We start from the raw sequence: 23,737 nt of genomic DNA, 5'->3' as shown, positions 1-23,737 counted from the left end.
TGAAGTTCATATGTAAAGTATTTCTCAAGTTATCGCGCTGACAAAATTTCTTTTGTTTTAGTCACTGTGACCTTGACCCTTGACCTTTTGGCCCCAAATGCAAAAGGCTTCTTAGAATTGCCAAGGACAATCCACAAACCAAATTTGAAGTTCATATGTAAAGTATTTCTCAAGTTATCGCGCTGACAAAATTTCTATTGTTTCAGCCACTGTGACCTTGACCCTTGACCTTTCGGCCCCAAATGCAAAAGGCTTCTTAGGATTACCAAGGACAATCCACAAACCAAATTTGAAGTTCATATGTTAAGTATTTCTCAAGTTATCGCGCTGACAAGATTTGTCCGGACACACACACCCACACACCCAGACTTGTTTCACATACCTAGTGTGGACTTTCCTTTCTTTTCGTGTAGTTAAGGAACACCAGTGGAAAAACTCATTTTTCTCAAACTGTGAAAACTCTTACAACCCAATTTTTTTTCAATGATTCCCTTTAGTGTTTCTCTTCATTCTGCTACAGATAAACCTAACCCAAAAATGCCTCTAAACCTGTTTTCCAGAAATGGGGAAACACTGTGTGGACGTGGGCAAGTCCACACTTCGTCGCTGCTACCTACATTATGTGGACGTCTTTTGTTCGGAAGTCCACACTGCATATGTAAGACAAGCTCACACCCACCCACCCACCCACACACCCACGGAAGGACAAGGCGGAAACAGTATGCCCCTTCGGCTTCGCCGCGGGGCATAAAAAAGGGGTTAAGGAAGTATTCTAGGGCATTCGGCATAGCAGATCATTTCCATTGTGTGTATGTGAGAGTTGAAGTCAAGTGTCACAAATTTTGAGTGTAATTAAAATGTCGTGCACAAGTACTGTTTTTGGAATAAAGTGTTAAGATTGACCCCTGATACCAAACATGCCACTTAAGAGTACAAAAAAGTCTGATAAAGTTTCTTCAGAATGATTTAAAGAACCTTAAGATATCAGCCCCTCACAGCCATGACATCAGGGGCTAGTCTAGGGGCTAATCGTTATTGTGTGATAAACGAGAAACCGCCGCCGCAATAACCCCCGCAAGCACGACCAACCAGTATCACCCAAGAACCCGTCAGAATAATGTCTATGCCAATTCCTATTGGTTGTGTAATGCGCGCACCTGCCAGTACTGGTATGAAAGATGCAGCAAGACTTTTGTGCAATTTCACTGGTCACCTTCGTCCCCTGACCCCCAATCTAACCCAGGGTAACTTAAGAATCTCAGAACTACCCCCCGACAGACAATGGTGTGGAACGTGTACTATCAAACCTTTAGTGCTAAAAGTTAATTAAAATCAGTCTAGCTCCAGGACTAAAAAGACTGATTAGGAACTTTACAACTGTAGCTATCTAGCATGTAGGAAAACTATTTACATTGAGATGGAAAAATAGCTGGAAATAGAAGGCAAGTGTAAACAAAATTATTCAATAGCTTTTGTTTTCAACACTGAAATGAATTGCAATTAAATGTTGTATTCATGAGAAGGGCTTTGCCCCACAAATGGATGACCTCTAGCTGGTGATGATGATGGTGATGATGTTGCAAAAGAAGCACATTCTCTGCAGGAACTGTTTAGGACAAACTAAACATCCTGGAAGACATTACTGATTCACATGAATTAATCACGCCACTAATGTCATGGCTGTGAGGGGCTGATATCTCAAGGTTTCTGGCTGAGTACTGACCTCATATTCCGAGCTCCCTACAATCTGTGCATTGGTGACGTAGGCTCCAGACAGCATACGAGGCCCTCTTGTATCTCTCTCCATAATCAGCATCACACTCTCATCAGATGCATGTACCTGGTTATCAACAGCAAAGAGATTTATTTGAAAGATTCTTGAGATGTGTGTCAGAAAATATCCCAAGAATTTCTGTTGATGAAAAAAATATATACATATATGTACAAATTTGAAGCTATACATGCTGCAGTCAATAAAAGTTAGCGACTGCTCGGAATTTAGCACACTCTGGATGAGAAACAGAGTTTATTGTTCAAAATGTTGATCTTGTTATAGGGGAATTATGGGGTGCCTTAAGAAATAGAACAAAAGACTTGACTTGACAGTGTGCCACAGGCGACGTTCTTAAGGAGAGGGGTAATGGAGATATACACGTATATAACCCCAACATCAAATGTAGTATTAAGTGCACATGCATGCAGAGTCCCTCATATTGAGCCTGTTCTGGGTGGCATTTGTTGATGTTACAGAGTCAACTCCTATCTTGTTGAGGTCTGCTACCATGTTTGAGGCTTGCTGACACAACGTTTTCAACCTACTGACTTTGAGTAAAAGTCTCAGATGACTTTGAACGGAGTTGGCATAGATGATCAAACCAACAGAATCAGCGCCTTGCAAGGGTGTTCAGTATGTGAGGCTGCTGGGTAAGTTGTCGCAGTTTCTCATTTATAGTACTGCTGTCTCGTCCTGTGCTTTCGATGGTTCTAAGATCGCTTTTTTTCAAAGCTGCTGAGTAGTGGGTTTTAGGGAAGAGGGATGTTTCAGCTCCATACAGCAATACTGGCAACATGCTAGCATTGTATACATGTATGCACAACCTTATGTGTCTCTATGCTGCTGATAGCATGATCTACTATGAGGAGAATGCCATTTCTTCTCTGAGGGAAGACGTGCAAAAGATCTATGAACGGGGGCAGAAATGGAATTTTCTGTTTGCACAAGAGATGTGTAAGGTGATGTCACTCACTCAACGGCTACCTAGTGAGCAGCCTCTGGAGTTATTCATGGGTGGCAAGCCATTGCAGCGAGTACAAGAGCTGGACATACATGGAGTCAGGTTTACCCAGAACTTGGGCTTTCAGTCTCAAGTGAATTCCATTGCCGATAGAGCTGAACAAAGGGTGAGTGCATTCTGTAGCATTGCTTCTTACCTCGATCCACAGGTCCGTGCCAGAGTATTGTAACGTTGGTGCCGGGCTGCCGGCAGAGGGTGCCAGCACGGACCAACGGTGCAACCGTAGCGATGGGACCCCTGCTGCTTGGCCAGGGAGACCTGTTGCTGGACTGCACCGACTCAGTAGTGTGACATTTTGTATAATGTGTTTTAGTTGTGAGTTGTATAAAGAGAGAGCCTCGTATAAGAAAGTGGCAAGAATAAATGGCCTAGAGCTCCGAAACCCTGAAGAATAGTGTCTGTTGTTTCCTTCGTCTGGTGTGTGACAACCCAGGAGATCCTAGGCCTTCTGCTCAAGGACAAATAACTTTCTTAATAATTTGTAATTTGTCTTCACAAAATGTATATTCTTATCATTACTTCACTTTTTTATCCTTCTTTTGGTTCATTTTGGTACAAGTGGGCACAGTTTTCTTTTTGAGGGCTTATCTGTAAATAATAAATGCAGGAATCAGAGGCTTTCCAGAGGGACTTCATAACTACATCTGCTGATCCCCTACATCTGCTGATCTCCGTGACGATCTCTCAGGTGGTACTCACCCATGGGGTCAATCAAACTCACCACCAGGAAGATATTTATGATTAAGCCTACCTGCTGTGACTGGTACTCCAGGTCCCACTTCTTCCTGTTCATGTTCCAGAGTCCCTTGAAGTCCATCGCTGACCACTGTGGATCAGTGAAAGGAATGTCTCTCAGTGGACAAGGTGGGCCCTCTGGGTTGGGCAAGTGTAAGATTATGCCTGTCAATTAAAAATGTGAATTATTATAGATAGTTTTAAAGGAAATTACATCCAGCCTCTTTATGAATTTAAAAGACCAAAAAGTATTGGATTAGCATACACGTTTCCTCTCAATGATGAATAAGAGAGAGGTAGGAAAGATGCTTGTCATAGCTGCCATACTTCAACTGCCCATAGTGTGATGCAAAGTTTAGGTTCAGTCACATTAAAATTCCTATGTGTGCCAAAGACAATGTACCAGTTGACAAGGAAGGTGTTGACAAGGGAGGTGTTTTCCACATATATGAATTTTATAAAGTAGGCCACCTCAGAGCAAGTCTGATCAAAGGTTTGCGCAATAGTCAATTATTTCTTGTCAAGTGCTTGTCAAAATGTCATCTCAAAACTTCTGAGTTCTGGCTCCCTGCTGTACATTATGATATGTGTGGCAACAAGTAATACGACCGTGCTGTACGGTACATTCCAAAGTTTACTAGAATGGTTCAACCAGTGTTTGAGCAAAGTTTAATAGTCAAACTATGGTTAACCACAGTTCACGTTTGAACTTGTTCTACTTTTCATGCAAGAATAGCAACTGAATTGTGTAGCACTTTCCATTTACCAGTAACTTGGCTTCTGTCTCCGCTGTCTGTCATGTCCATCTTGAAGTCCATTCCATCAACTACCAGTCCTGCTGTCGGCTCAGACGAGTCAACAAAGACGGGTCCTACTTGGGATAGGATACTGTCTCCTGCATGGTTAACTACCGACAGCTGAACAAAATAGGGCTGGTTTGTCTGTGCAGAAAGGAAATGGTATATGATCAGTGGTAATGCTTAATTGTAAATTTTGTAAGTACACTCCAAATCAAGCCCTTGACAATCATTTCAATGTCAGGACTTGTGATAGACTTCAGTACATCCCTGTTCAAATAAGCTATACAAGCTATACAAGCTGACAGAATCTACGACAAAATTTGCATTGGCAAAGTATGACTGATAATTCAAACACGTTTGTTTCAGTGATGCACATGTGAATATAACTTTAAGATATACTGTCAGTCAGTCAATGTCCAAGTAGCATTTTCAAGAGGAAAACAAATAGAATACGTTGAAGAGCATGAAAAGTACTTTGTATTCCAACAAAATGATCAATCCAAAATATGCCTTTGCAGAGCACAATTCAACATATGCAAACCCTAATGTGTTTTTACAATCATTAAATTTAATTGTTACTCACAACTAGGTTCAAGTCCACGAATCTGAAATCCTGAATATCTGGGCCGAGTACCAGCCAGTCTTGGTTGGCTACCGCAGTAAGGTTATCCTCATCCTCATTACATGATGCAGCTTGCACAAGGCGGAGGTTGTAGGACTTGATTCCACTCTCATCATCTCTGTAATCCTCCCACACCACAGAGACAGACTCGGTGCTGTCAGTATAGGCAACAGGCTGCAAATACAGGATTCAAAAGTCACAGACAGGTAATTCAGTATGAGTCTGATTGGTGGGTTTTAGTCATTTGCATGAAATATAAGCAAGGAAAAAATATATTGTTGATGCCGTTGGCGAAAAAAGGCACAGAAGGATGCTGGTAATTTCTACATGATTCTAGATGAGATACACTAATCATTGATGATATAATGATGTTTTTTCACTATTCAAAGAAAATTCATTTTTTTTAAGCATGGCTTTGTTTAAAATACTTTTGAGTTGACCAATGGCACTCAATTTGAACTCGATGCACACTGCACATAAGTTTGAACAACACTGCATATCAACTTAAACACGGTATAGCTTCTTTAAACTTTGAGGATCTGATGAATACTATACCATGACCACCACAACAAAAACAGCCTTTTCATTACCCTAATGGGTGTAATAAAAATGAAAGAGAATGGTCCAGCATGCAGCCAAACTTTAATGGCAGGATGCGACATTTAAATACAGAAACACAATACACAGATTTCCTGATGACTTACCATGTCATAGAAAGGTCCAACACGCAGCCTACCCTCAATAGGTGGTGTGATATCCACAGAGAAGTAACTAGTGGAGGAGTTACACTGTCCTCCTTCATTCATTCCTAAAAAGACAGTAGCAAGAACAAAAAAATTTACTGTCTATTGATAAATACAATTTGTTTATTTTTAAATGCAAAAAAAAAAAAAAATTATTGATTTTGATCTGTGTTGGATATGTACCCATGCATTTATGCATTGACCATTTTGCCAATTTTTCCCAAAAGTTCCCAAATTATGCAAACGTATAATGTACACGAATGGCTTTCACCGTATATCATCATCCTCCCTATGACTGACATATTAATGGGCTCACTCTCCTTGTTTTTACTGATTTTAATGGTGTATTTTTTTCAATAACAAATCATCATTTTACTCAGATTTGATATTTTTCTTACATAAAAGTGTCTGCTGTATTGATAAATGTAACAGTAAACCACTCAAACTATGTAACTTTGTGTAGCAAATCTCTATTTTGTGTCGTTTGTCGATGTCTAGTCTCCAGCAATCGCGAGATTCGCAAGCACCACGCTCAGGGTTTTCCCTATGTGAGGTCACGTGACCAGTCCTTTTTGATCTACAGAGTGCGCGCTATCATGCAAGCTGCAGCTAGCCTGGCAGGGCCAGTTGCGGTAACTGAAAAGCCAGGCGTGCTTTCCAATGCGGTCATGTAGCCACTGCAAGGAGCCAGCGCTTGGACCACCGGCATGCTGGCTGCATTTGGGCCAGCGTTATAGTGATTAGGCTAGCTCGAGAGTCAGGATTTGTTGCGGTTACAGGTTGGAGTCAAATCACAATGCCATCATGTATGCTGCATATCCCCGCATGAAAAGACTCCTGTGTGATTGGTCACGGTTCGCTTGTATGGTCGTTGTAAGGAATGCTAGCCTCTTTGCTGCTTTTCTATACCCGAGTTTGGGTTTATTGATTTGGAGGTGAAAGTTTCTTAACTTTACAAAAGGATTCCAATTTCTTGAATGGCCTAATTACGCAAGTTTATTTATGCACCTGGCGATTTTGAGTTCAACTTAACGGAGTTTCTGGTCCGAACTTTCGAGTAAGTGCAGGCATGTTTATACATGATTTGCTATTCTTTTGACGGGAATAAGTTCTTACTTGGAGTTAATAGGTCTTCAAGTTAAACGGTTTTGACTTATCGAGATTTCAATGTATTGTTTTAAGTGCCATGCAATACGTATATTGTTGAGGCAAGTGAGATCAGCTTCATTCTGAGACTCAGCAGCTATGGCTTCAACACTTTGCTTTCATTGGACAGAAGTTAAACAATGCGGTATGACACACAGTCAATATTTCACAACTCATCCTCTCTCTCGAAGTTTTTTACTCAAGCTACCCATCTACCCTGCACATAGAGTCACAGTATTCACCCACCCACAACAGTGACATAGTAGGATCCTTCCTGCGTCAGATTCAGACCCTTGACCTCCACAAAGGTATCTTTGCCTACAAAATGCATCGACCTCTCATGGAATGTAGCCAGGGCCTGTGTTGTCCGTAACAGCATATCCAGGCAGTCCATATCTTCAGGTGGGATGGAGGAAGTGGATGGTTTACCCAGACCAACGTAATACAGCAGGATAGGGAAGGTGGATTGAAATTTAGCCCACATGAGCTGCACCTCAGAGACAGAGTTTACATACTTTGGGACTTCCACTTCACTTCCTGAACAGATATAAAAGACAATTAACAAAAGTGTTGTACTACCGTGTAAAGAAAACAATTTATAATTAGCTGTATACAAACAAACAAACGAAAAAAATACAGAAAGCAAGTTCCAAGTTTAGAAAATGTTGGACAGTTCTAAAATGTATCTGTTATTTTGTGGCAAAGAATAACGACAGGATTATCTCTGAACTGGTGAGAGTAAAATGAACATAAAAGAGTATGTATGAGACTGAAACTCCACTGATCAACTGCACAGAACTAAACAACTGGGTGGAAAATACCAAATTTTACGTCTTACCAAGAGCAGTTGAAATACTACTGTACATACCGGTATCCTTGTACTACTAAATGAGAGTAAAAAAACCCCCAACCCACCTCCCAAAACACAGCCTCATGATAAGGTTCAGACAAAGATAACAGCAACTTTGAGCACCTAGAAAGTCATTACACTACAAACTTGTTTGGACAGATACGGTAAACGGCTAGTGAATGTCCGATGTTTGATGTCAACTTTACCCTCTGCTTAGATGTCCCTAACACAGGAGAAGAAAAGTCAAGAGGAAGAACAACCTACCAAGCACTGTGCTGTCTATACCAACATTGATCCCTGTTGATGTCACCTCAGCTGTGGCAAGGCTAGCACTATATCCCCTGACTGTTACGTAATATGTTGAGTCTCGTTCCATGCGGTTGAGGTTAGTGAAAGTGACTGTTGTGTTCTGTCCAACATAAGTGAAGGGCACCACGTTGTCTCTGGTCTTAGGGTAGCGACGGTCAGTTCCAACTGCAGCCTCGTAGTAATCCACAGTTTGCTCTGTGATGTGGTCTTTGGTGACTTCAGCATTTCCTGAAGGGGATTCAGGGCAATGATGTAGTTGTCATGATGGTCAAGGTGATTTTTGCCATGGCAGTGCATGTCCGCTAATATTAAAAAGTATTGTATTAAGCTGAAATGTAGAAGCACGTCCTTGAATCTTTTCACTCTACATACAAGCATCAAAGTGCACCTCTGTATATCTGTACAACCTTTGAGAAGTTTGCAGCACACCTCGTGAATGACTTACAAGAAAATTTATTTTGAGAAGAACCAACGTTAGATAACTTGACGTTTCAGTCAACATGCCCCAATCATTATCAATCTCCTGATTAAACATCAGGACCTACTGACTAAAATGTTAAGGCAATACTTCAGCAATGCACTTCTTGTTTTGCTAGTGGTAAAGTTAAATTGTTTCTGGTTTAATCATTTTTTCAAGCTACTAGCCATCTGAAGTAGTTGACTTTAAGCCGTAACAGAAGACGGTCCACCTTCAATCTGTCAACACATACCTGTGTGATGGATAGTTTCTTTAACTGGTGTCCCTTGTCCAAAGCCCTTCCAGCTTGCTGATATCCTATCAGTCTCCTTCTGGTAAGTCAAATCATAGCCCACTAGGAGGCCATCATAGACCTGGCCAGGTATCAAGGGATCACGCTTGACAGTGATTCCATCAGATCGGACAGTGACGGCCAGGCCAAGGGCATTAGTAGCCCTCACAAGGTTGTAGTAGGTCTCACTATCAGTCATTTGAATGTCTGTGTTGGTGTCTGAGGTTCGCTCTAGGTTGAAATTGAAACCAGACAGAAATTAGCCTTAGATTTTGTGCCCTGGAATTCAGCAGTCATCAGAGCCACTTTTAAATCACAGGCAATTAAACATTCATATATTTACCTACTCAACGTACATTTCCATCAGAATCTCAAACCTTGTGTGATATATCAAAATAAATAGCAGAGTTTGCTGAGTACTCTTTTTAAAGCATACGGATAATGAAATAGTCTCCTGGATATAGGCTCTATCTGTGAATGGACAAGACATCACTTTCTAAAGCCCAGTGAAGGAACACATCATGTGCACATACTGGTTCATGTACATGTAGCGTACATATGACTAATTTCCTTCTGAATGAGCACAAAACTATAGGGTATTTAATGTGGGTGTCAGGCGTTGTCAGCAACATGTTCAAATGTCTGTTCCAGTGGTCTCCCCCAACTGTCACTTTAATGAGGACGTATTTGTACATTGTTCTTTAGCCACAACGACACCATATTTCATTTGCAAAATTTAATAAGATTGGGGTTACAAATTTTGGAGACGTTCTAGTGTTATTACCTAGAATGTTGATAAATGGCTGAATCTCCTGTCCATCAATTCTGTAAATGGCCCATTCATACTTCTTCATTGGACACGGATCCCCGCTGAAATCCCAGGATGCACTTATCTCATTCAGCGAGGTCTGGAAGTCTGAGTCTTCCAAGTCTACATCGGTGACTCCATCTTTGACCTGGAATGGTCTGAGAGGTTGAAGTCCAGCACTGAACCGGCTGACATAGATGCCATTGGACACGGCGGTGCTGGTCAGACCGGCTTCATTGTAGCCTCTCACTGTGGCGTAGACTCTACGGACACTGCTCAGATCAATGTTGGTAATAAGCTCTGAGGTCTGGTCCTTGGACACCTCGTAGAAAGGTCTGATCTGAGACCCTCCTGGTGAGGTGCCCAGGGCAACCTCATACTTGGTGATCATAGTGTCTTCGTCAGTGAACGGTTGCCATAGGATCTGCAGCTGGGTAAGTGATTCCAGACACTCTCCGTCCAAGCTCAAGCATTCCTCTTCGCTTGCACACTCCCATTCTGGTTGGTTCACAGGATCACTGAAATTGAAGCTATACACACCAGATAGCTCCACTACAAGGCCGTATGTTGGAGGTGTATCATCAATCTCAATAGGACCAGAGAATGCCATTGTGCTTTGGTTGACAGCATTGAAGGCCTCCACAGTGACATAGTAGACTTGGTTGTGAATCAAATTAAGATCTGTAAAGTTCAAAGTTATCATTACCATGATTACCATAACACCTGTTTTATACCTTTGGAAGGCATTTTGTCGTCATTAATTATACAGGGTGGATTAAAAAAAAAAACAACGAGATATTATTGCTAATTTGAACAGAAGTAGGGCACATGTGAATCAAAGGGAGATACCCTCTGTTAGGGTTAAATCTCCTCTTTAAAATGACACCCTGATCATGTCATTACACTCACGGTTGACTGAGCAGTGACCAATTTTATGAAAGGGTCTATTTAGAGAATTGCGCCACAATTCAATTGTGGTTTTTGTGGCATCATTTGTCACAGACTGATGGGGAAAAAAGGTGGGAAAAAAAGAGATTTCACCATGAAAAGTAGTGCAATTCTCTAAATAGACCCTTTCATAAAGTTGGTCACTGCTCAGTCAACCGTGAATGTAATGACATGATAAGGGTGTCATTTTAAAGAGGACATTCAACAGAGGCTATCTCTCTTTGATTCACATGTGCCCTACTTCTGTTCCAATTAGCAATAATATCTCGGTTTCGTTTTTTTATCCACCCTGTACCGGTACCTTAGGGAGATGACAGAAATTAGGGAGACATTTAAATATCTCCCTAATGTCACAGCTCTTATTTAGATCTAAAATTTTACCGTCGCAAATAAGCTAGATCAATTGTTTGTGGTCCAAAACATATATATATCAAAATTTGTGGGGGTACGATAAGGTCAAGTTGGGGTTTGGTGACATTAAAGATGGAACATTTTTGTGTACACGTATATGGGAATGTCTCCCAAATGACTCATTTCCCGTAAATGTAGATTTACTTTTATATGTAATATTATTATTAAACAAAAAGCAAGTCTTAGAAACAATAATGTGACACTGAATCCAAATGCACATCATGCGCATTTGGATTGTTTCATGCCGTTGCACCGCATAATCTTGCGCCGACATTATTTGAATGGAAGAACAGCGCCTGGCTCTGCTTTTTGTACATGTATATAAAAGCAAAAAAAAAACAACCGCTCTTAGCATACAGTCTGGCTTTTGTTTTATCAATGAGCATGTTGCCATAGTGCCCTCTATTCACTCTGGCTATGAGTCTAGTTCCATAACATTCAAGTTTAATCATTCTATTTAAAGAATTAAACACATGTTTACTAGTGGAAAGCCCACGGACTAGTTAAGAGTCTCTTTCACTAGTCCAGCTGGCTGGTGAAAAATAAGTTTAATGGCGAATCCTGCCCTCAGAAGGTTTCCGTTTAAATGTTTGGGTTCAAATGGTGGTCACTCACTTGCTCTAACACTGTAGTGAGTGAGGTAGCCAGGCAGATCATTCGACTGGAACACGTCATTTTGTCCCTGGGCCGTCCCAACCAGAAAAACCACATGATCAATGCCAGACTCAGCATCCAAGAAACCAGTCCAACTACACAAGAGGGCGCTATTGGCATGGATGAAGGCAGGACACTGAACCTGAATGGTAACGGCAGACAGGAAAAGTGCAGCGTTAAACAACAAGTCATTTGGTGAGAAGGTACTGCAAAGATATATGGATTGACTGTAATATACCAATCCATATCTAAATTTGTATGACAGGGGTTCTGAATGGAGAAATCAAGAAATATTCCAGACAATAGAAATTTGTTATTCCAGGCGATGTCAAACTTCTTCTTTTCTCAATTCCTTTTTTTCTTTGTTCTGTGGTCATGTTGACAGGAGCAGATTTCGAGTGGCATTCTTTATTTTTCAGATCCTATATGGACCCCATCCCGGCACACACCGCTCCTCTTTGTCAAAGGGGGCAGGGGGAGGTGTATTCTCTTATACCTAGGATTGGCATCATCTTTTGGTTTTTTACATCACATTAGTTTCAATACACTTTTTTGTTTTCATTTAACCTCATCTCCCAGATGCTGATGTGAGTTCAAGCGCTTAGTTCCTAAGCAAGGAGATAAGAGCAGTAATTAAATGGTGGCCTACATGTACTTTTCAATGAGGCTGTGTGTTATGCTGTGTGCTATAGTCCTAAAAATTTGTTAGTTTTGTATTTTTATGTTTTTATGAATGTGTGTTGTTTTTATTAACTATTGCTCTGTTCACAGATTTCATAATATTTGATCCGTGTTCCCTTTTAGGATTGGATTGATAGGCTTTCGAGTCATAGTGTTTAAGTTCACTTTTATTAATCCTGGCCATCTTAATTTGGGTTTTGTTCTGTTCTTGTTTTGTCTTATTCTGTAACAACCTTGCCTATTATAATTGCTGCCTTTATTCATAGCTCCTTGCTTTTGTTTACACTTACTTGTATTGTTTCATGACTTCTTATACTTGTAATCTTGTCTCCTCTGGAGTTACATTGTCATATTCTCTGTATATGTTTGTTGCAAATATTGGCCGAATAAATAATAATAATAATAACAATAGTCAATGTGATCAGTTTGTCATAGCAAGAGAGTTGACAAATCCATACCTGTCCGACAGTAGGTGGAGTATTATCAACGGTCAAACTTGTGGCATAGACAGTTCTTCTCAGCCCAACACTGTTGACTGCTTGAACACTCAGAACATTAGGCACTCCTAGATCACACAAAAATAAAGAAATAAAGTTCTTCATATGGTAGTCATGTTGTGCCTAGGGTAAAGCATTAAAATTGACAAGCCACTTATCCATTCATTTACTACCAATACTTATCCATTCATTTACTACCAATATTTACCCAAGGTATATACTACCACATCAAAACTGGTTTTCCATGTTGTGCATAAATTACAGTAAAGCATGAAAATTGATAGTACAAGCCAATGTTATATTCATCTACTACAAATATTTACCCAATGTATGTACTACCAGGTCAAAACTGGTTTCTATTGGGCCCTGCATACATTACCAAACAGTAAATCAAATTACAACTTAGAAAATAATGATACAAGAAAAATAGGGCTTTGCAGACAACGCAACAATAATACATCAATGTATAAAAAGGTAACATGGATACCATGTATGCATTAGTTCAATACACAATGTAAAATATAAAGCATAATTAACAAGGGAAACCCCACAAATTTTGTTTTGATATAAAAATTGCATAAATTCCCATCTGGCTCCAAATGACTTTGGTGACACTTTTAGGATTCAAGCCAGCCAAATGATTCGACACCCAGCAAGAACTGTTGAATTATACCTATGTTTGCAGGAGTCATCAGCGCTGATGGAATGTAGGATTTATTAGTTGCAGTCACAGGGAAGACATCTCCACGCCCTGGATAGCGACCCACGGAGAAATAGGTAGTCATGATGTCACTTTCTCCTTCAATCACATCCCACATGGCATCGATGGAGTCTGTGTTAGACTGATACAGGTGAAGTCCACCGTCTAAGCTCTGTTCATAAAGCAAATATTAAGCCATGGCTGAATGTGAACCTTGGACATAATGTGTCCTGTTAGTTCGTAGATTTGCTACTTACCTGCACCTAATTTCGTGAAACTCATTGTAACGTACAATGCATCGCAGCACTGTGACGTGTCAAATCCCTATGACGTGTCTCAGCAGCGATATGTCCCTTGATTAATTTCACAAAACATGCCGTAAGTGTGACCCGCTATAGGTGTATTTATAGCACGATGACTATTTTATGTAATTATTCTATGCACATTAAAAGGTCTTCTGATATTCAGCAACGAGTCGTCGGATCTCCTTTCAAAAGGTTTTTACAAAGTAAAACAAAACAGTGAGCGATCTGATGCAGTAAAAAGAATACAAGCTTGCGGTGGACTGTTAGCTACTTAGAAAATTCCAACTACAATATTCCAGACGTATCAGAGTGTTGCAAAATATGAAGTTACATTGAGAAGTGTTGTACAAATGACTCTCAAGGGTCAATATTGTGGTGTTCGACTTTAATAATGAAGTAATTTGGCTGACATATCATGTCTTTTTAAAAAAGGTCATTTACTGGCAAAAATAATCCCAGAGTCAGGCGGTCAAGAGATACCAATTGATGCAGGCCAAAAGTGCATTTATTATTGAGGAATTAGTGAACTTTCAGAAACTGTGAAATTGATGAAAGAAGTGTTGTGGAGGGAGAGGGGTCTTCAGAGAGATGATTGACTGTATGCACAAGAACCAGGTACCCCTAAATGGTCACAATGAGAAAAATGGGGCTCACACCATTGAGAGGGACTCTTGAATGAATTGCTGATGGCACCTGATGTTAATGCCAAGATGCTATGGGTACGTGCATATTCGGATGAAAATAAGCCGAGTGAACTTCACACAATACATGTGGTAAACTGTTCAGCCAAGTGGTGTGTCCCTTGTGTAATACTGGGGCTCTTGTAAGTGGTGATGAAGCACCATCTACGCTGCTGCATGGAGGACAAACTCTGTACAAAAACTGAGAATGTTGAATTTAGGAAACTACTATGTAGTAAAGTGAGAATGTGGATGAGAATTTTGGACTTCCGCTAAATGACAGCCTACAAAATCCACTCACCAGGCCTATGCTTGCATCATACTGGCCCAGGTCAGTGATCATAATCTCTGGTGCAGTGATGTCCACCGTGAAGCCACTGGAGGTGGATTCTAAGACATTGTCTGCATTGGTGATGGCTCGTAGTGTGCTGTAGTAAGACACTCCATGCTGGAGGGGCAGAGGGGACTGGGCCTTGCCTTTGCCTGCCAATCCTATGATAAAACAAAATTATGACACTGCACGTCCCAGTTTCTGCATCACCTATTTTAACAAAGATGTTTACAACTGCACTCTGTTTCATAATCCTGGATGAATAAATTATATATGAATGCATTTGTATATTGTTTCATAACACATCACAATATACAAAGACTGCCAGTAGGATGCACACTGCTTGCAAATCAAACATCCTTTGGAATCTGCTTGACCGTATTATTGGCAACCATACCCTGAACATCGTCATCACTGCCAGGCACTATTCCATCAGAGGTCATAGGTTGGACGTCCTCACCCCCAGGGGTTGTACCCACTGCCCATTCATAGTGAGAGATGCCATGCAGTTGACTCTGTAGTTAACAAATGTAAATATCACTCTTTTTGTAATGATAATTCCTTCATTGATGCATACTTACCAATGAAAATTCAGTTCAATGAGAAATCAAGGAGCTATGCAATTAGTACAAAACAACGTAAAAGCACAGAGCAATTTGAAATTGAGAAATATCACAATGCACAGATGAAATTAGACAGACTTGGATTTATGCAATTACAAGAAGTGCTTAAAAAGCATTGAAAGGATTTACTAGGCTATACTTTCATACTGAAATTAAACTATACATAAAAAGATCAAGGCCATACAGAGAAACGTTTTACCTCAAAGTCATCAAACCAGATGGAGACTGTTGTTTTCTCGTGTTGTGCATCTATATCCTGTACCATACTTGGGCCATCAGTCACATAACCTACACAAAAATTTGCAATGTGAGTGGGAGTAGAATGTCCAGCCAAATTAGGTCCTGTCCTTAACGGTAGAGTATATCATCTGTCATTTGTGCATTTTTCGTCTGACGTTACAAAAGTGCTCAAAATCTAAATAAGAGTGTTGAACAACTAACCTGATGAAGTTTTAGCTCAGTGAATGCTGTATATTCCAAAAAAAACCGTTATTTTAGGATCTTGATTTCAATTCCAAAGTTGGTAAGTCATGTTTTGAATTGCACCTGAAATCAGCGTCCGCGACACATTATCATTCAGCCGATTGCAGCTACGCAATGTCACGCTCTAAACCAACGAATTATAGGAACCATCCGCGCATGTTCGTAGTGTCAACGCTTGAGCACACCCATGGCTTCGCTGAATTACAAACCAACTACTGACAAAAATTTCTGAAATTGCTTCACTTGATTCATCTTTGGAAATGGCCTTCTTTTAGTTTTTCTTCAAAATGACAGCATGCCAGAAAGAGTGATTTCACAGGGATCTTAAAACCAAGTAAGCTTTTCAACAAAAATGTCTCCATCTACTATTTGGATAGCTGCAAATAATCCACTCTACCTTTAAGCAATATAATGTACATCATGTGCATGATGTTAGATTTGAGCAGATTTTGTGTACATGTATGGGTTAAGAATAACAATATGCAGGGACAATTTTACGTCCAAACAACAGGAACAAAATTAGGCAACACTAAGGTCCACCGAAGTACATACGTGCGTTTGATTGAGTTTTAGAGCTTAAAAGTTATTAATGAAGCAACTTGCTGCAGCCTGCCATAGACTGAAAGTACCAGGACTGCAGAAAGCAAGTACATTTCCATGGCATTCAGTGAAAGCAGATATCACATTTTCCTAAATTACAATTTTAACAACCAACCTGTTTGATCTTCCTCCACCACTCTGATCGGTGAGGAGCAAATGACGTCACTGAATGTTCCTGCACCATTGTGACTCTTGACACACACGTAGTAGACGGGCTGACAACCCACAGTGAATGCCTCATCACTGCATGTTGATGGGTCAGTAAGTTGGAGATTCAGGTCTGATAGCACACCGTTGCTCTTAGAGCCCAAGGAGGTATACTGTCTGATGTCTTCAGAATCTAGAACAAAAATATCATTTGTCAAAATACCAGACAACCATCCTCATATTTCCCCACACAAGAATCGTAAGTCCTTCAGTTTCAAGTTACAAGCTACTGAGCTATGACAAAGGAATTTGTTTGTTTGTAGTTCATCTCTTGTTACAAATATTTTTACTTGTGATGGACATGAGATGTGTCATATGAAAGAATCAATTACAATTCTGCTTACTCTATGATGATCATCACCTCACAAGGAAAATGTGACTATACAATTTCGTTTTAGACAAGTTTGACTCAACTAGATTAACTTGAAACAATGTTTAATTAACTATTTCCAGCTGATATATCCAGCTTGTTGCATAACGAAGATGAAGTTATACTGACTTGGAGCTGTTCCTACTGCCACCCAGTAGCTCTTGATGCCACTCTCTCCATCTATAGCCAGCCAGGAGGCTTGGATGGTGCTGAGACTGTTCTGGTACAAATATCCATTGATGATTTCTTCCACTTCTCCATCCAGATTGCCTCCACGGACATATCTCATCTTTAATCAAAATCAAGGGGAAAAAAAGACTTGAAACTGTTTTTTGCCATACTAAGAATAAAGTCACATTAGTATGCCGAACTCTACTAAATTAAATTCATTATCATAATCATCATTTCCAAATTTTATGCAGCAATTAAGGCTTCACCTTGTCTGCTAGGCAGGGAAGGCGGCTTCATCACCTGTGGCCTGCTTTTGCGACATACATTCATTGTATGTCACGGTCTTGTCACACATGTGACAGAAACCAAATTGAAGTCCCAATCAGAAAAGTAGATTAGTTATGAAAGATTTTGCAATAGCAATGTACATGAGTTTTGACACCAATTTTTTAAGCAAGTGAAAGGCGAAAGTCAAATTTGTCCAGTTTCCAGGTATGTATTTTATGACACTTGATGATGGCAAACTTAATCTTTTGACATTCAGTGAGGAAACTTCTATCATTCACAAAAGAGAACAGTTGGTACAAGAATGGATACATTTTCTAAACTAACTGTTGAGAAGAAAGCAAATTCAGTTTTGTTTTAAATAGAGTAACGGACCATTCTCTCATTTGTTAAGCGACGTTTTTCTCTGAACACAACACCTCTTGCTATTCCCATTACAGTAGAACATCGTTATAACAAACACTGCTATATTGAACATTCAGATAAAATGAGCATCCCATTAGGCTCCCAAAATGAATGCACGATTACGCCGAACATCACGGTAGAGAACAGCGAAAAATAAAATGAACAATTGAAACGATTGAAATCTTTAATGAAGATTTCTGTGAGTTAATATACATGCTCCCTCTTTCTTTGATGTATTTTCCATTTCTTGAATTTATTTCGAGGTCTCAATCCCTGCATTTGTAGCAATCCAGGGAAGTGCACTTGTAACGAAATTCCTACAGCAGCTGCATATCTTACAGGTATAAGCAGTCCTGGCCGAAGAAATAAAAAGTCAGTTTAGTCCTTTTTTGTTCTAAGTTCTGCCCTAGTGGCCAAGGAAATGTTGAGTTCTATTGCCCATTGTGTTCAGTTCTTTGGACTGGGCAGGGCAGGGCATTCAATTCTACACGTCAGTATAACCAGGAGCACGTGCTTGCACCACCCACTCCTTCGCTGTGTAGAGACAGAGCTTTATTGAAGTTGTCTACTGTTCTTCTTCTAGTTGTCATTTTTATGCCACATGTGTCCGGATACGGGAATGGGAACCATTAGGTAGTGTTTGCTCCTTACAGTGACTGTTCCCGTGGAAGGACACACTACTTATTGTAATATACGCCTGTAAATAAATTTTATCGACTAAACCAAGAGAAGTTTGGCGTACAACTAGGAGTCCAGCAGAAGCCGCTGCAAGTTTAAAGCGCAGACCCTATATTTATTATTTAGGGTAAATATTTGCATTATAACTTAATCTGTAAATACTTTTCTGTATGGCAGTCACCAATGTGCACTTTACCGTTTGACGGTCACCAATGTGCACTTTACTGTATGACAGTCAACATACACGCGGTTGTAGGTCCATATGGCAACCCACACACGCTGGTACACGTGCCCCATTTTACCGCATCTAATATCAGAGACTAGGTAACAATCACCCACTGAAACATCACGTTCATTTCAGCGATATTCTACTGTATCTTAACTCTACTCACCAAAGGAGGGCTAGGATCCACCTTGATACCACTGGTTTCATGAGAAGCAACTAGTTTGGCCTGGTTCATGGCCTTGACTCGCGTCACGTACAGGGCCCCTGGTTGCAGTGTCAGCCCAGCTTGTACATGGGATCGAGCCGTGATGTCATTAATCAATTCAAAGCTATTTGGATTATTGTCTGCCAAATAAATAAGCAAACAAAGTGGGAAAAGTCACAACATGCTATTCATTTAGGTGTAAAAACAAAGAAGAACAGTTAATGTTTACGACTAAATGTTTTCACTTGATCACCTAGATCACAGGAAGCAGGACTTACCCACTGGGAAGATCTTGTATTTGTTCCCTTCTGTCATCTCATAGATTGCCAACTCAAAGGACTCGATGCCAGACTCATCATCAAAGTAGTCCCAATGCACAGCAAGATTGTCAGAATGTGACTAAGGAAGTGAAGGTAGAAAATATCCAAATAAATTACCTCTAACTTCTATGAAGGTTTCTACTTCAGTAATTGACCATCATCGCTGAATGCGCTCACTAACAACAGGTAGAGCCAATTGGTACAGGAAAGAAGTCTTAACTTGCAATTATGATTTTGAAACCAGGTCTGCAAGTCAGTATCTTGACTACTCACCAACCAATCTTCAAGAGTTGGTTGTTCGATTGATATCATTCACCATGGCGACAACGTCATCCGGCAAGTAATTTAATTTCAGACCGAAACTAAACGATAATAATCGGCGTCTTGTTCCACCCCATCCCAAATCCCAGAGCTCTCAGCATTGGATGAGTCAGGTCTACCAAGAACCCATTCATTGGAGTATCAATGTGATTCACACCTGGACCTACATCATGATGCTGACTCACCTGGAAGTCCGCATCTTAACCCACCACCAGCCCATCTCAAAGAGTTTTCAGCATTGGAGGAGTAAGGTCTACAAAGAACCCATTCATTTGATTATCAATGTGATTCACACCTGGACCTACAAGGTCATGTTGACTCACCTGGAAGTCAGCATATTGACCCACTACCAGCCCATCTCCTAGAGTTCTCAACATTGCAGGAGTCAGGTCTACCAAGAACCCATTCATTTCAGCATCAATGTGATTCACACCTGGACCTACAAGGTCATGTTGACTCACCTGGAAGTCAGCATCTTGACCCACTACCAGCCCATCTCCAAGAGTTCTTAACATTGGAGGAGTCAGGTCTACCAAGAACCCATTCGTCGGAGTATCGATGTGATTCAGTGCCTGGTTGATGGTGCGTAGGTTGACATAGACCTGGTCCTTGTGATGCAGATGGAAGTGATGCCACTCAATGAAGGATGTCTCACTGCCTACTGCCTCTGACTCATGGATGACTTCAAAGTCAGTTGTGTGATTGGCACTACACAGTGTGAACAAAATGAAATTATCAAAATGACAAATCCTTCATTTCTTAACAAATCCCTCTTTTCTTAACAAATCCCTGATTTCTCACAATAAAAAGTTATTACTATGTGGTGCTTATACAGCGTGATATACCAAAGTCTTAAAATTCTTCACAATTAGTACCCCTGTTCATGAGACCATTTTTCTTCAGCAGCTCAAGATCAGTCCAAATTAGTCTCTATCCTCACAGGTATCCATTTATACTCCTGGGTGGAAAGAGGCAATGGCAGTATAAAGTGTCTTGCCCAAGAACACAAGCATCAAGTTTCCCTCGGGGTTCAAACCAAAGTACCATTGCACACAATTCGGACACCCTGGCCACTGGACCACAGCACTCCAACCAGTTATATCGCAACTACCCTCTGCTAGAAGTGTATGTACACATCTACCACATAAGTAGCCAGTAAAATTTAAACATTTCCTCAAAAAAAAACTTTCCCATTCAATATCAAAGAACAGCAAATTTATATAATTAAATGGAAGTCCAATTCTTTCAAGCTAATCTTCACCTGCCATCATGCTTGCGATAGACTGTAACCTGGTAGTCTTCGATACCAGACTCAGGATCAGAGAATCCTTGCCACTGAGCCTCCACTGTGGCTGGCTTTGAGGAGAAGTCTAGATCTGTAGGTCCTGGTAGTAAGCCATCATAGACACTACCTTGTATCGGTGGAGTCAGATCCACAGTCACTGAAATGATAAAAAAAAGAGACATCAATACATGACCCATATGACTGATAATATTAATATGATGACAATGGGCTGTGTCTGAAATGAGCGATTTTTGTTTGCAATTACGGCTATTCACAGTTTTATGTAAATGTCAAAAACAAAGCCCTGGCCACAAAATACATGTTTTCGACACCACCACAACCACCATATTTTTGGGTGGGTTAAGTTCACCAATTTCTGCGAGGATAGAGGATTGACATAAAACTTAATTATGATTAGTACATGTATGATGATTGTGAGTATGAAAATGATGATGCCGAAACCATGATATTACAGACACATCCTTATATCAGCAGAATAAGATTGCCAGTAACTGGTAATGGTGATGAAAATAAACAGACATTTATGATGACAATGATGTTTTTGATAATTTGACAGCAATGGTGATAATGGCATAGTGATGACAATGAGAATGACTGTGATTTTAATGGGGATGATGGTGGTGATAATGATGAAGTGGTAACAATGGTGACTGTGACAGCAATGGCCTAGACAATGACGATGATGCTTTAATGACGATGACAATAATTACTATTTTGACAATGGTCACAGTGACAATGTATTGACAATGACATTCACCTCCATCTGATGAAGCTGACACGTTGAGTTTATCATATCCACCATGGAAGGCTGTAAGAGTTGAGTAGTACATCTCCCCGTGCTGTAGGGTCACATAGCCAGAGCAGGCACTGTGCTCTCGACGAGACACTTTGACAAAGTCTACCACGTTACTCAGGCCAGGCTGGGTGCCTACCACCCACAGGTAGGAGAAGATCCCAGACTCAGGGTCATACCAATTGTGCCAATTAGCACAAATCTAAGCACCAAAGCAAGAACAAAGAATTAAATTACACATAATCTACTAATCAGGTAAAAATAAGCTAACAATGTTAAACACGTAATATTTTGTAGAAGCTAAACAATCACTTTAATTTTGTCTGCATTCAAGTTCACATCAATCACTTTCTAATTACACATTCCCCAAATCATCCCTTTTACTCTGGCTGCAAGAACCTGAGGCATGCAGTTGTGCCGTACAACTCAAAGGAAAAACTCCAACTTTGTAGAAATGAACTGTATACATTAGAACTGAACCAGCTAGCTGGCCCCAGCAAGCTGGCAGGGCCTCTGCAACAGTAAGCAGGAGGTCATGGGTTTGAGCCCCTTTTAGGTAATCCTACTTTTTTTCTTTTCTTGCAAGCCCTTAGACAGCAAGGAGTATACAGTGTTTATAAATATGTCGGCGAAGGGTAAAACCCAATGTAAAATGTATCCCAGCACCATCAGCTTCAGTTGGGTGAATACGTGTACTCCATAACTGTACATTAGTATAATTTACTCAGAGAGTCAGTCCATTTACCTCATTTCTGTCTTTGGTAAACACGAGATCTTTACCAGCGTAGGGTCCATCAAACAAGTCTCCAGCAATTGGCGGAGTGTCGTCTACGAGAATTGGCTCATCAGCATGGTCTATGGTGCGCAGGTCAACTGAAGAAGACAAAGACAAACACAGGTACTGTTTAAGAAAACCACAACAATTACGTCGCAAGACGTTGGACTACACACTGAAAGTCGGTCATGTAAACTGTGCCTTGACTGAGCACAATGCACCAAAACAGTTCGCATAGGCCACTTTCCATTCCTCTCTCACCTGGGTGCATGATGTCCTTATCACATTCTACCGGTACAAGATGCAAAAACCTGTCGAGTCCCTCATCCCAGGTTCCCCCACTGAGCTTTATTATTACACTAGAGCATTAACTCCTTATTCCTTTATATACAATACTTTCAAGCACGTCCAGGGTGCAGGCATGTTGAGCTCACACAATATATATTGAAATAATAAGGAATGAAATGCTCTATTGAAATGCCAGAGTACAAGATATGCTGCTACATACCAAACACAAGTGCAGTTTCATACATGGGAAAAGAGGGCATTGTGTGTTTTGAGAAAATTAGAACACTCGTTGACGAATTTGATCGTTTACATTTTGGGTGTATCAGCTTCATTTTATGCATTGGTTTCAAATACAAACCCACATGCAAATAGCCATTTCTAAAAAAAAACTAGAACGGCGAAGCCGCCATGGCTCGCTGTCCAAGGCAGGAAGGGAGGCTGAAGGTAGGGTTGGGGATGGGCATGATGGAAGGGGATCAGGATTCTTGTTGATGTGCCTAGGTGTAGGGGTCACTTTTTAAATGTCAACATAAAAAGTCAACAGATTACCTAATAAATACATGTGTATATAGGTTAGCCGTCACTGTATTATGGGGGAGTTTTCCATTGTTAGGGTAATTAGGACCCAGTTGTGGATTTTTGCAGCCCCAACAGTGTCTTCTGCTCCCCATACTTGTATTACCATGGGAAAAATCTTGTGTAGTCGCCACAAATGCAGAACAAGAACGGGCATACATGTACATGTAGACACAGCACCATCACCACCTCCCCCAAACCTTACCCCATCCAAAAATCTTACCCAATCCCCAACCCGCCCCCTCCCCCTCCCAACCCCCTACCCACACCCATTCCATCCTCCCCTAACCATCCCCACCCTATCACCTACACATCCCAACCCCACCCAAACTCCAATCCCT

The 23,737-nt window shown here is 40.6% G+C and overlaps 2 protein-coding genes across 2 annotated transcripts in view; both read right to left on the bottom strand.

Moving 5' to 3' along the window:
- Window positions 1–11,709, bottom strand: part of LOC119729578 — a 41,284-nt gene extending 29,575 nt beyond the window's left edge. The window contains exons 1-10 of the mRNA XM_038202195.1: window positions 11,532–11,709; window positions 9,534–10,238; window positions 8,711–8,980; window positions 7,956–8,228; window positions 7,088–7,378; window positions 5,657–5,760; window positions 4,914–5,126; window positions 4,297–4,471; window positions 3,547–3,695; window positions 1,724–1,840 (exon numbers count right to left, since the gene is read on the bottom strand). Coding sequence (XP_038058123.1) covers window positions 1,724–1,840; window positions 3,547–3,695; window positions 4,297–4,471; window positions 4,914–5,126; window positions 5,657–5,760; window positions 7,088–7,378; window positions 7,956–8,228; window positions 8,711–8,980; window positions 9,534–10,167 — 2,226 coding nt within the window. The 5' untranslated portion in view covers window positions 10,168–10,238; window positions 11,532–11,709. The remainder of the gene's footprint in view (window positions 1–1,723; window positions 1,841–3,546; window positions 3,696–4,296; window positions 4,472–4,913; window positions 5,127–5,656; window positions 5,761–7,087; window positions 7,379–7,955; window positions 8,229–8,710; window positions 8,981–9,533; window positions 10,239–11,531) is intronic.
- The window catches only part of LOC119733278, a 73,006-nt gene continuing 59,815 nt past the window's right edge, over window positions 10,547–23,737 (bottom strand). The window contains exons 29-43 of the mRNA XM_038206875.1: window positions 22,503–22,630; window positions 21,722–21,959; window positions 20,920–21,100; window positions 20,120–20,366; window positions 19,296–19,416; window positions 18,979–19,157; window positions 17,177–17,336; window positions 16,586–16,810; window positions 15,587–15,675; window positions 15,162–15,279; window positions 14,735–14,925; window positions 13,422–13,620; window positions 12,710–12,816; window positions 11,532–11,712; window positions 10,547–10,560 (exon numbers count right to left, since the gene is read on the bottom strand). Coding sequence (XP_038062803.1) covers window positions 10,547–10,560; window positions 11,532–11,712; window positions 12,710–12,816; window positions 13,422–13,620; window positions 14,735–14,925; window positions 15,162–15,279; window positions 15,587–15,675; window positions 16,586–16,810; window positions 17,177–17,336; window positions 18,979–19,157; window positions 19,296–19,416; window positions 20,120–20,366; window positions 20,920–21,100; window positions 21,722–21,959; window positions 22,503–22,630 — 2,378 coding nt within the window. The remainder of the gene's footprint in view (window positions 10,561–11,531; window positions 11,713–12,709; window positions 12,817–13,421; window positions 13,621–14,734; window positions 14,926–15,161; window positions 15,280–15,586; window positions 15,676–16,585; window positions 16,811–17,176; window positions 17,337–18,978; window positions 19,158–19,295; window positions 19,417–20,119; window positions 20,367–20,919; window positions 21,101–21,721; window positions 21,960–22,502; window positions 22,631–23,737) is intronic.

This window comes from Patiria miniata, unplaced genomic scaffold, assembly GCF_015706575.1.
Source record: "Patiria miniata isolate m_02_andy unplaced genomic scaffold, ASM1570657v1 HiC_scaffold_1, whole genome shotgun sequence".
Lineage (NCBI taxonomy): Eukaryota > Metazoa > Echinodermata > Asteroidea > Valvatida > Asterinidae > Patiria > Patiria miniata.
This window is presented reverse-complemented; position numbering and strand designations above follow the sequence as displayed.